Source organism: Sorex fumeus, unplaced genomic scaffold (genome assembly GCF_029834395.1).
Source record: "Sorex fumeus unplaced genomic scaffold, SorFum_2.1 ptg000050l, whole genome shotgun sequence".
Classification (NCBI taxonomy): Eukaryota; Metazoa; Chordata; class Mammalia; order Eulipotyphla; family Soricidae; genus Sorex; species Sorex fumeus.
Window position 1 is genome coordinate 13,050,385 of NW_026606107.1, and position 13,374 is coordinate 13,063,758.

The following is a 13,374-nucleotide window of genomic DNA, read 5'->3' on the forward strand; positions in this document are numbered from 1 at the left end:
CCATGGGGTGGGGCGGGGGGAGTGGCGCGTGATACTCTTGGTAGCTTGCCGGTAGTTTGCATGCCTCTCTGAGAGGGGTGGAGGAATTGAACCCAGGTCAGCTGGGCTGACCGCGTGCAAGGCAGATGCCCTACCACTGTGCTATCACTGCCAGTGCTGGCACGGATGTGGGGATCAAGGGATTCTCTTTCATTGTTGATGGGAATGCTGACTGGTCCGGCCTTTCTGGAAAACAAAACAGCATGGTATTGGAAACAAAACAGACCTGCAGACCAATCGAACAGTCTGACACAGACCCTTAAATTTATGAACATTTAATCTTTGTAACAGATTAATCTTTGTAACAAGAAGTATGAAGTGGAACAAGGAAAGCCTCTTCAACAAATAGTGCTGGGAAAACTAGGCAGCTACATGTAAATAAATAAACTCAGACCTTTTTCTGTACAAATTGTAGTAGATTCTGTTTTAAGTCTTTGAATAATTTTATGGGAATTTTGAAGGAGATGGCGTTTATTCAGTAATATTTACATATCAGCTATCAGATAAAGGACTTGTATCCAATATATAAGATAAAGGTAAAGGCCCTCCCGTTGATCGTCGATTTGCTCGAGCGGGCCCAGTAACGTCTCCATTGGAGACTTTGTTGTTACTGTGTTTGGCATATCGAATACTCTCGGTAGCTTGCCGGGCTCTCCGAGAGGGGCGAGAAATCGAACTCGGGTCGGCCATGTTGGCCGCTTGTAAGGCGAACGCCCTACCCGCTGTGCTATCGCTCCAGCCCATTTGCTCGAGCAAATCCAATATATAACAGACACAAATTGAGGTATTGTTGACTACCAGTATTATATAAATCTCTCTATCTCTCTCTCACTCTCTTACTCTTTCTGTCTCCATGATAGCTTCTTTCTTCTATCTCTGTATCCTGACAATGTTTTTGTTTTTTTTAATTTTATTTGTTTTGTTTTCTTGTTTGTTATTGGGCCACACTTGTCATTTCTCTGGGCTGGTTCCAAGCTGCATGCACAAGGATCAGTTGCTCCTGTGAGTACTCAGGAGATCCTAATGGCTGCTGGGATCAAACCCTGGTCAGCCCGTGTATATGGCAAACTCCATACCCTCAGTTCATGCCCAACAATGTATTTATTTAATCTAATTTGGGATATTATTGACTTAAATCATTTTATAAATTTCAGAAGCTTCATGTCTCCACACTTGTATATACTGCAACATACCAAAGGTATTGTATCTATTCATCATCATCCATTTGACACCTTATCACCCTTTCCACATACCCTCTAATCCCTTTCCCCACAGTAAACACGTTCCTTTTATTATACTCTAATAGTTTATTTGTGTTTATAATATGTGTGTATATATATATACATATATATATGTGCTTTTGTTTCTTTACAGAAGCATGTGGTATTATCTTTTTTCTTTCTGACTTTCTGACTTACTTGGCTTAGAATAAAACACTCAGTCTCCTTCCATTTTTTTACAACTGGCAAAGGTTTGGCTTTTTATTGGCTTTTAGCTATATTACATATGAGTAGTAAATAGTCCTCTGCACATATATAGTTTGCATCTTCTTTTCATTCATCTGCAGAATGAAGGCACTTTTGGTTATTTTAATATCTTAGAATTCTAAATTGTGTTTCATTCAACATAGAGTGCACGTATCTTTTTGAATTAGTGTCTTCAGTTTCTTAAGGTAGAAGTTAAAAAATGAAATTATTTGATTTTATGGCAGTCTGTCATAGGGAACTCAAGTGGAGTGATGAAAAATATGGAGAATATTATTTTTGAGCTTGATTTAGTGTAGACATTATTCTCTGGGTCATCAATATGATATTCCCAGTCAATATCTTGCTTACAGAGAAAAGTACAAATAGGGTTTTTCCATTTTGGCAAGTATTTATGAATGAGAGATTGCAAACTAGATTGTGAACTAATAGTATAAGTTTAGGTTCCACAGAGAAACGTAGACTGACATTCATTTAAAGTCCTTGAAATATGAAGCCAAGTAGTTTATCATCAGTGCTGTATGTTACTATAATATCTTTGAAATTTGTAGCACTTTTTAATTTTAATTGCCTTAAAACTCCTATTTTAGATATTTTGTATAACCAGTATTGATTTACTATAACTTGATTTCAAATACTGAAGTGTATATAGTTCAGAAGTGTTGTCAAAACTTTATTCTTTGAAAATTATATAAATGAAGACTTTAAGGGATGGGTACTCGATCATTGTATAACTGAAACCCAAGCACGAAAGTTTGTAAGTCTACAACTGTACCTCATGGTGTTTCACTAATAAAAAAAAGTCCATTGTTTATGATTTCTATGAAAATGAAAATATTGTATTTTATAAGTAATGAGATATTATACCTTAACACACATATGCATGTTTTAAAGTCTCTTAAATAATAAAATCCTTATAAGATATTTTTTCTTACATCAGAGTATGAAAGACTTGCCTTGAAAGTTAACTACAATCTAATTATAGAAGAATGAAAATGAGATCAAACACTGTATCTAATTTTATTTTTGGTTTTTAGATTTCCATTTTGACAGTACCATCAGAGGAACCAGGAACTTCTGCTGTTCGGATCATTGAGTTATGCTCTTCAACAATGACATGCATGAAAGGCACTTGTAAGCACAATATAGTTCATTTTTTGTCCTTTATATTTATTTATAAACTAAAATGACATAGTTGTCACAGTTGTCAGAATAGTGCTTTTATTTTTCTGTATTTTTTAAGTTTTTCAGATAACAAATTTATAAAAGTGTAAATATTTATATGTATATAAATGTTTATATGTTTATATTTCTTATATAGTCATAACATTTGCTCATTCTATTAATATTCATATAAGTTATTTCATACCTTTTTCTTTCCTACACACATTTCTATAAATCTCCAAAGATGCCATTGTAAATACTTCAGTGAGAGAATTTGACTTTATAATTTTTTTTATAATTTTTCTAAAGCTTATTAGAAACCTACTTTCATAGAATTTAATTTCTTTGTTTCTATTTTTTATTCATAGTTTTTTATTGGCTTATGATATTATGATATTTAAGACATATCTTCACACCTGTTTGTATGTATAATATTCACTATAATAGTGTAACCTTAGGTTCAAGTTTCATCTGACTAGCATGGTTTTCATTAAGTATAGCAATATGTTTTAGGTTTTTACCAGTTTACTTCATTTAACTATTTCTATTTTATATATAGGTTAAAACATTTGGTAATTGTCTTTCATTGCTTAATTACTGTATTCACCGTAATCCTATCAAGTTCTGTTTTGTCCCAGAGGGCACATTTTAAACTTACTTTTTAAATTTTATTATAATTTATGTAAGATGATTAAAATACTGTCCAAGTATATGGTTCTAATGTACAAAGTTACCATAGCCCACCCAAAACAAAGTACCATTAACTCTCTACAGCTGTCTTTAGTCTGATCTTCAGTCCCCCTCACCACTCTCCTTTTTATTCCAGAATCAACTGTTTTGTCAATCTTGGATGCTATCCATTCCCTTGTGTATTTTCTCTAATTCACAGATGAGTAAGACCAACCAGTAATTGTTCTTTCCCCTCTGTCTTATTTCACTTAACATGATAGCACAGCGGTAGGGCATTTGTCTTGCACGCAGCCAACATGGCCGACCCGAGTTCGATTTCTTCGCCCCTCTCGGAGAGCCGGGCAAGCTACCAAGAGTATCTCGCCCGCACGGCAGAGCCTGGCAAGCTACCCGCGAGGTATTTGATATGCCAAACACAGTAACAACAAAGTCTCCAATGGAGACGTTACTGGGCCCGCTCGAGCATGATGCCGTCCAGTTCTGTTCATGTTGCAACAGAGTACATGATTTCATTTTTTTACACCTGGATAATAATCCATTATATTTGTATCATAACTTCTTTTTCTGTGTGTGTCTTCTTGAACATTTCAGTTGTTTTCATATCCTAGTTCTTGTAGTAAGTTCGGTAGGAAACTTAGGGTTGTGTGCTTTGGTAGTAGATGGCAGGAATTGAAATCACTGGGTCCAATGGGATTTCTATTCTTAATTTTTGAGAGATTTCAGTATTTCAGTACTGTTTTCATAGAGGCCCAAATAGATTCTTACCAACTGTGATTGGGGGTTTCATTTCACCACATACCTGCCAACATGCTTCTAGTCTTTTTGATATATGCCATGCTCTCTGGTATAAAGTAATATCTCATTATTGTTTTGATTTGCATTTCCCTAAGTGAAGGTAACCACTTATTCATATGCTTACAGTTCCTCCATATGGCTTCTTCAGGGAAGTGTCCATCTCTTCTTCCTGTTTTTTTGTTAATGTTATTGAGCTTTGTGAGTGCTTCATATATTTTGGATATAGCCTATTATCTGATATGTGTGCAAAGACTTTGTCCCATTTAGTGGATTATCTTGTTATTTATTTCCCTGAGTTTCTTTGCAATGCATAAACTTTTAAAAATAATACCATTTATTCATTTACCTTTTTCTTTGGTTTTTGTTTTGGGGTAGTATCTGGTGGTGCTCAGGATGTAATTCTGGCTCTTTGCTGAGGGTTCAGGCCTGGCACTGCTCTGGAGATCATATGGGGTACTGGGGATTGCCTGAGGTTATGTCACATTCAAGGCACGTGCCATGTCTGCTGTGCTAGTTCCCCAGCCCCTATTTACTTTTTTGTTGTATTTGCCAATAACACCATGTTGATGCCCAGAAATGTATACCTAGGAATCAATTTAGTAAAGGATGTGAAAGACTTATACATGGAAAATTATAAATCAATAATGAATCAAATAAAAGAGGACACCAGGAAATGTAAAAATATCCCATGTTAATTGACTGTAAGAATTACCATTGCCCAAATGACCATCTCACCTGAAGAATTGTATGGATTCAGAGAAATCCCCACTAAAATTCTGTTTGGGTTTATTTTGATTAACACTCTTTGGATCTCTTTTGTTCCAGTTTCCCTCTTTAAATTGGGGATATTTTCACCTACTATGTCTTCAACAAGATTTCGGAATTCCTATGATTCTGAAGTTGTTTCTACTAATATGGTCCAAATATTATGTTCTCTCATTTTTTTCTCTATCTCTATTTTGTTCTTTTGATTAGCTTATGTACTATATCTTAAAGATCAGTGTTTTTATTTTTAGTTCTGCTACTGAGACTTGTTGAGACTTGTGATCTTTAATATCTTTTATTTCTTTTAAATTTATTTTATTTATTTGTTTATTTTATTGCTCAGGCACCATGATTTGCAAAGTAATTCATAGTAGAATTTTAGCCATACAGTGTCCTAACCCCAATTCTACCACCATGATTCACTTCCCTTCACAAATTTCTCCAGGTTCCCTTCTACCCCACACCCACATGCTTCCCTGACAGGTACACTTCTTTTTTTTCTTTTTTGGTCACACCCAGCAATGCACAGGGGTTACTCCTGGTTCTGCACTCTGGGATTACTCCTGGCAGTGCTCAGGAGACCATATGGGATGCTGGGAATTGAACCTGGGTTGGCCGCACGCAAGGCAAATGCCCTACCCGCTGTGCTATCGCTACAGCACAGACAGGTATATTTCTAAGTTTTCTTACTGTGGTTTGGGTCTCATGGTAATAGCATTGTTGACTCTGTTTAGACATATTCATATACCATACTCCTATATTACCAATGTACCCAAAGCCTCTAACCTCTCTTCCTATGTCCTTCTGTATGCCTCTTCTTACTTCCCCTTCCTTCTAGTCTCTGTAATCTTGGCTTATGTAATATAGGTATTCCCACTTGAGTACTTTGCATTGTCCTGTTATTTTGTACATGACAGATCATTGAGATTATCCAGGATTTGTGTTTCTTTCTTCAATTAAAATTATATCTTCCAGTTCCATTCAATTTGCAGCAATTTGCATGGTTTTATCATTCTTTTTGGCTAATGGTGTTTCATTGTGTACCTATACCATGTCCTCATTATTTACTCATCTGTGCTTAGGAACCTGGTTTAATTCTGTATCCTATGTATTGTGCTAATTGCTGCAGTGAACAATGCTGTGCATATATCCTTATGGATAGATTTTTTGTGTCTGGGGTAGGTTCCAAGAAATGGAATTGCTGCATCATATAGCAGCTTAATTCTTACCTTTCTGAGAAATGTTCATACGATTTTGCATAGTTGAATCCGTATGAATGAGTTCTTTAAATTTTTCATCATGTTTTCCTCAAGTTTATTGAGTCTCTGCTCAAAGTCCTTTTTTTTTGCTTTTTGGGTCACACCCAGTGATGCACAGGGGGTTACTTCTGACTCATGCCCTCAGAAATTACTCCTGAGGTGCTTGGGGAGCCATATGGGATGCTGACTGGGATTCGAACCCAGGTCATCTGCATGCAAGGCAAACACCCTACCCGCTGTATTATCACTCCAGCCCTGTTCAAAGGTCTTTTACATAATTAAGCATTGCTTTTATAGTTCTGAACTCCTGGTGGCTTACAAGGATATGATATATTTGGGGATCTATCTGGACTTTTGCCACCTTCTGTTTACATAGTTGAGTTCTTAGATTTTATCCTTGTTCCTGGTGTCCATGACCAAGTAAGATTCGTCTTGGGGATGCAAGGACTGTTAAACATTCACAAGTCAATCAACATAATATATCAATAAAAGAAAAATAAAAAATTGTAATCATGTCAGTAGATGCAGAAAAGGCATTTGGCAAGATCCAGTACCTATTCATGATTAAAAAAAAAAAAAAAACTCAACAAAATGGGAGTTGAAGGAACTTTCCTCAATATAGTCAAAGCCATCTAATACAAGCCCACAGCAAGCACAATTCACAATGGGGAAAAACTAAAAGCCTTCCCTCTAAGATAAGAGACAAGACAAGTTTGCCTACTTTTACCACTTCTGCGCAATAAAGTACTGGAAGTACTTGCCATAGCAATTAGGGAAGAAAAAGATACTAAAGGCATCCATGTAGGAAAAGAAGAAGTCAAGCTCTCACTATTTGCAGATGACATGATACTATACTTAGAAAACCCTTAAAGTCTCTACCAATAAGCTCCTAGAAACAAAAGATTTGTATAGGAGAGTTCCAGGTTACAAAATCAATACCCCAAAGTCCATGGTTTTCCTATATGCAAACATGGACAGTGACAGTGACAATAAGTAGAAATTACAAGCATCCATCACACATCATTATGCATAAAATTATAATATGAAAGATAAGAAAGTGATGTTAGAAAGCAATCCTATTCACAATTTTGCCTCGGAAAATTATTTACATCAGAATCAGCTTAACTAAGGAGGTAAAGGACCTGTACAAAGAAAACTACAAAACGCTACTTCAAGAAATAAAAGAGCACACTAAGTAATATTAAATAACTATGAGATATAGAGTTACAAAGCTGTTCATGGGTGGGTTTCAGTCATAGGGTGTTCCAAAACCCATCACTCCACCAGTGTACATTTCCCAGCAACAGTGTCCCTAGTTTCCCCCCTGCCACCCTCTCCCCACCCTGTGTCTATGGCAGGCATTTTCCTTCTTTATCTCTCTCTCTCTCTTGCTCTCTATCTCCATGTCTCTTTCTCCTTTTGGGCATTATGGTTTGCAATGCAGGTACTGAAAGTTTATCATGTTTATTCCTTTACCTATATTCAGCAAAAAGTTCTCATACAGAGTGATCATTTCCATCCATATTTGTCATAGTACTCCCTTTTCTATCGCAACTGCCTACTCCCCAGCAATTGAGTCAAGCTTCCAACCATGGACCAATCCTCCTGGCCCTTGTTTCTACTACCCTTGATATTAGTCTCATATTATGTATTTGTTATATCCCACAAATAAGTCCAATCATTCTATGTCTATTCCTCTATTTCTGACTCATTTCACTCAGCATGATGCTTTTCATGTCCAACCATTTATAAGCAAATTTCATAACTACATTTTCCTAACAGCTGCATAGTTCTCCATTGTGTAGAAGTGCCATAGTTTCTTTAACCGGCTATCTGTTTTCGGGCACTCCAGTTGTTTTCAGATTCTGGCTATTGTGAATAGTGCTGCAATGAACATAGAAGTTCAGATGGTATTTCTGCTGTGTGATTTTGGAAATTTTGGAAATACCCCTGGGTGTATTTCCAGAAGTGGTAATGTTGAGTCATATGGAAGCTTAATTTCTACCTTTTTGAGGAATGCCCATATTGTTTTCAAAAAAGGCTGGACAAGTAGGCATTCCCACCAACAGTGAAGGAGAGTCCCTTCCTCCCCACCTCCACGCCAGCACTGGTTGTGCTTCTTCTTTTTGATATGTGCCAGTCTCTTGTGGTATAAGACGATATTTCATTGTTGTTTTGATTTGTATCTCCCTGATGATAAGTGATTTAGAGCATTTTCCATGTGTCTTTGGCCATTTTTATTTCTTCTTTGAGGAAGTTTCTGTTCATTCTTTCTCCCATTTTTGATGGGGTTGGAGGGGTTTTTTCTTGTTAAGTTCTATAAGGTCCTTATATATCTTGGGTATTAACCCTTTAACAGATGAGTATTGTATGAATAATTTTTGCCAATCTTTCTTTCTTGGTCACCATTTCTTTTGAGGAGCAGAAGCTTCTTATTTGTTTATCTTTGCTTCCACTTGCTTGGTTAGTGGTGGTTCATCCTTGAAGATTCCTTTAGCTTCAGTGTTATGAAAGTTTCTACCCTCATTTTCCTCCATGTACTTAAGGATTCAAATTTGATATTGAGGTATTTAATCCATTTTTGGATTAAAACATTCCATGACTTGTGCTTGGCATTTGATAGAGGCCTGAGTTCATATTTTTTGCATGTAGCTGCCCAGTTTTCCCAGCACCACTTGTTGAAGACACTTTCCTTGTCCTACTTCACATTCCTTGCTTCTTTATCAAGGATTAGGTGATCATATGTCTGATTTTTGCTGTCCGGATATTCAATTCTATGCTATTGATGTTCAGGTCTGTCTTTATTTCAGTACCATGCTGTATTGATTACTACCACTTTGTAGTACAGTTTGAAGTTGGGGAAGGAGATGCCTCCCATCTTCTTTTTCCCAAGGTTTCCTTTAGCTATTCGTGGGGAGTTTTTCTTCAACATGAATTTCAACAGTGTTTGATCTGTTTCTTTGAAAAAGGTGATGGGTATTGTTACAGGGACTGAATCTATTAATGCTGTGGGGAATGTACTCATTTTAGCAGTGCTAATTCTCCCATTCCCAGTGCAGGGTATATGTTTCCATTTTCTCGTGTCCTCTTTTTATTTCTTGAAGTAGTGTTTTGTAGTTTTTCTGTTTTTGTGTATGTCCTTCGCCTCTTTATTTAAGGTACTTAGTTTTTTGAGGCACAATTGTGCATAGAATTGTTTTTCTAATAGCTCTTTCTTCTCTTTCATTATTTGTATACAGAAAAGCTCTGAAATTTGGGGTATTGATTTTGTAACTTGCTATATTACTAAACAAGTGTCCTTTCCAGGAGCTTTTTTGTAGGTTGTTTGGAATTTTCTAAGAATAGTATCATGTCATCTGCAGATAGTGAAATCTAGTGAAATCTTCCTTTCCTATCTGAATACTCTTGATATCTTTTTGTTGCCTAACTGCTATGGTAAGTACTTTCAGTACTATATTGAATAGGAGTTGCAAGAGTGGGCAACCTTGTCTTTTGCCTGATCTTAGTGGAAAAAGCCTTTAGTTTTTCCCCATTCAAAACAATGTTTGCTGTGGGCTTGTGGTAGATGGCTTTGACTATATTGAGGAAAGTTCCGTCAACTCCCATTTTGTTGAGTTTTGTCGTGAATGGGTGCTGGATCTTCTCAAATACTTTCTCTGCATCTATTGATATGATCACACAGTTTTATCTTTTATTGATACGGTGTATTATGTTGATGACTTGTGAATGTTAAACCATCCTTACATCCCCTGATGAATCCTAGTTGGTCATGTTGTATGATCTTTATGATGAGTCAGTGGACTCTATTTGCTAGTGTTTTGTTGAGGATCTTTGTATCCGTGTTCATTAGAGATAGTGGTACGGTGTTCATTTCTTTTAGTTTTTTTTAACTATATCCCACGACTATCTTTGGACCCGGAAGGTTTCATCTGATAAGTCTGCTGTGAATCTTAAGGATGCCCCTTTATAAGCAATTTCCATCGTTGATCTTGCTTTCAGTATTCTATGCCTATCTGTGGTTTTCATCATTCTGATTAGGCTGTGTCTTTGGGTATTTTTATTTGGATTTCTTTTAGCTGGTATCCTTCAGGACTCCTGGATTTGGGTGCATCCACTTTTCTACTCTGGGAACTTGTCAGCAATGACAGCTTTGACAGTTGCTTCTTCATTAGAGTTTTCTTTCTGCCCCTCTGGTACTCCAGTGATTCTTATGTTGTTCCTCTTGATGTCATTCAGATGTTCTCATCATCTGTTGGTTTATTTTAAGGCTCTATTCCTTCTTCTGCTCTATTCTGGAGATTTTCAGCACATCATCTTGCAGCTCAGCCATTCTTTTCTCAACGCCTGTAACTCTGCTGCTGAGGCCTTCTAGTGATTTTTTCATTTTACCTCCTAGGTTTTTCAGATTTGTCATTTCTGCTTGTATTTCCATGTTTGCTTTCCTCATTTCTGCTCTCATATCCTGTATTTTATTGGCATTGTGTTCCATTGTTTCTTTGAGCTCCTTATGCATCCCTAACAGTTCCATTCTAAATTCCTTATCAGAAAAGTTATATAGCTCATTATTATTGGCTGGGTCAACTCAGCTGGCTTCTTCACTCACTAAATCTGGTGGGTTTCAGCTTTGCTTTACCAATGTGACCTTTGCAGTTTGGAGCTGTTTCCTGTTTGTTTTGCGGTGATTAGGAATACTAAGTTAGGATGTATTTGTATGTGTACAATGAGTTATAGAGTGATGAAGAAATGCATAGCCCTCCACTTCGTTCGGTGGCTAAGCTCTTTGAGACTGGTTTTTGGGGTTGGTGCTACCTGTTAGAGGAGAATATCTCCCCAGGCACTAGAAGCCTGCACTGTTGCTGCAAGCTGCTGGGCTGCAACTCCCTGCTTCTCAGCTCCAGTCCCCTCTCACGCTTCGCAGGTTCTTAACAACTGGTTTCTGGCTGGGAGCTACCTGTTAGAGGAGAATGTCTCCCAGGCTCTGAAAGTCTGCCCCAACCCTGCCATGCGGCTGGGGCTGCTTGTCTATCCTTTTTTGAGATGGTGTTGCATGTTTATTGATTTGCATATCTATTCTTTCAACCCTGGAAATAAGTACCATTTTGTGGTGTATGATCGTTTTGTAATATTGTTGAATTTGGTGTGCAAATATTTTGTAGAGAGTTTTTGTGTTTACTTTCACCAAGGGATATAATTCTGTAATTTTCTTTATTTAGTTATATATTTGTTTGGTTTGGAATTTTGATATTGTTGTCCTCACAGAAACTTTTAGGATGAATTCCAGTTTCTTCATATCTACGAAAGCTTCAGAAGCATAAGAGCTTAGTTCTCTTTGAAGGTTTGCTAAAAACTCACTGGAGAACCATATGAACATGGATTTCATTTTCTGGAAGACTTTTGATCAAATTTCAGTTTCCCTAGTAGTAATACTTCTGGTCTAGTTTTCTTTCCTCCTGATTTAGCATGCTGTAAAAATCTAAAAATTAGTTGTTTCTTCTGAGTTCACCGATAAGTGGCATAAAGTTATTCATAATAATCTCATGTGATTTTTTTTATAGTTTATGTGGTATCCATTTGAATTTCTCCCTTTTCATTTCTGTTCGAAGTTTTCTCTCTGTTTTGTTTGTTTTGTGACTCTGGCTGACATTTTGTCCATCTTATGTTTTCAAGAAGCCAGCTTTTATTTTCATCCATCTTTTGTACTTTTTATTTCTACATTGTTGATTTCTGCTCTAATTTTATTATTTTCTCCCTTCTACTTACTTTGGGTTTGGGCTGGAGCGATAGCACAGAGGTAGAGCATTTGCCTTGCATGTGGCCAGCCTGGCTGACCCAGGTTTGATTCCTCTACCCCTCTCGGAGAGCCCGGCAAGCTACCAAGAGTATCTCACCTGCTTGGCAAAGCCTGTCCAGCTACCCGTGACGTATTTGATATGCCAAACACAGTAACAACAAGTCTCACAATGGAGACTTTGCTGGGCCCGCTTGAGCAAATCGATGAACAATGGGAGGACAGTACTAGAATGCAGTGCTACTTACTTTGGGTTTAACGTATATTTTTCTTTTTCTGTTTATTAGATTGTGAGTTTAGGTTATTTATTAGAACCTTTACTTGTTTCTCAGTGAAAGGTTTTCTTGCTATGATCATCCATTTTCCTGCTTCCCATATGTTCTAGTAATTAATGTCATCATTCTTGCTTGTTCCAAGGAATCATTTTATTATTGGAATTCTTCTTTTACTTAATGATTGTTCACTAGTATGCTGTTTATTTTCCAAAGGCTTGAGTTTTTTCCAGTTTTATTTTGTGGTTTATATCCACATTAAAGCATTATTGTCTGAAAAATTACTCGATATGATTTTATCTTATTGATTTATGCTCACTTCTCTGTGTCCTATCATGTATTTTTAAATTTATTTAAACAGCATGGTTTACAAAGTTGTTAATAATATAGTTGTTACAGGCTTTTGATGTTCCAACATCAATTCCACAACCTGAGTGCTCTTCCCTCCATCAGTGTCCCCATTTTTCCAACCACCCCCCAAGTCTTAGCAGGCACAAAATTTATTTCATATTGCTTATTACAACCAAATGACTAAATTATTTATCAAAAATACATCAGTAAAAGAAAATTTTTATATCTCAACACAAACTTGTTAAGTCTTTTGAGTATTTACTAAGCTGTTTGTTGGTAGTTCGCATCTCTGCACTGCTTTGCGAGCTCGGACGTTAGCTTGCGGTTGCCTGAGGCATGCGCCAAACCACGCTGGCGAATTAGCTCAAGAGTTTTCGAAGATAGGCGATTTTTTGTGGCTATCTCTCTCTTGGCGTTCCTCGCACATTCATGGAGGTGCTGAACCAGTCGATCGTATTCCTCGTCTATGTTGTCAACAATGGCATCTTCCCATGTTGCCGCAATAGTACCAAAGAGTTCCCAGTTGGTGGTCATTCTGGGAGTTCTCTTTTTGAACTTTGCAACGCTTTCTCCCCACTCTGTGAAGTAGAATTTTGCACGAAGGAGACGGTAGTCCGATCCCGTTCGAAATTTTGGGACAACAGCAACATCAGTCAGGCAAAACCGTCGATTGAATATAATGTGGTCTATTTCGTTGTGGAATCGTCCACTGGGAGACTCCCATGTCCATCGTTTAGATTCTGCCTTCTGGAACTGTGAGTTACCAT

General features: G+C 37.1%; 1 protein-coding gene across 1 annotated transcript in view; it reads left to right on the forward strand.

Annotated features, from left to right (window-relative positions):
• Positions 1–13,374, forward strand: part of CHM (CHM Rab escort protein) — a 196,058-nt gene that overhangs the window by 135,230 nt on the left and 47,454 nt on the right. Inside the window, exon 12 of the mRNA XM_056124100.1 lies at positions 2,561–2,657. Coding sequence (XP_055980075.1) covers positions 2,561–2,657 — 97 coding nt within the window. The remainder of the gene's footprint in view (positions 1–2,560; positions 2,658–13,374) is intronic.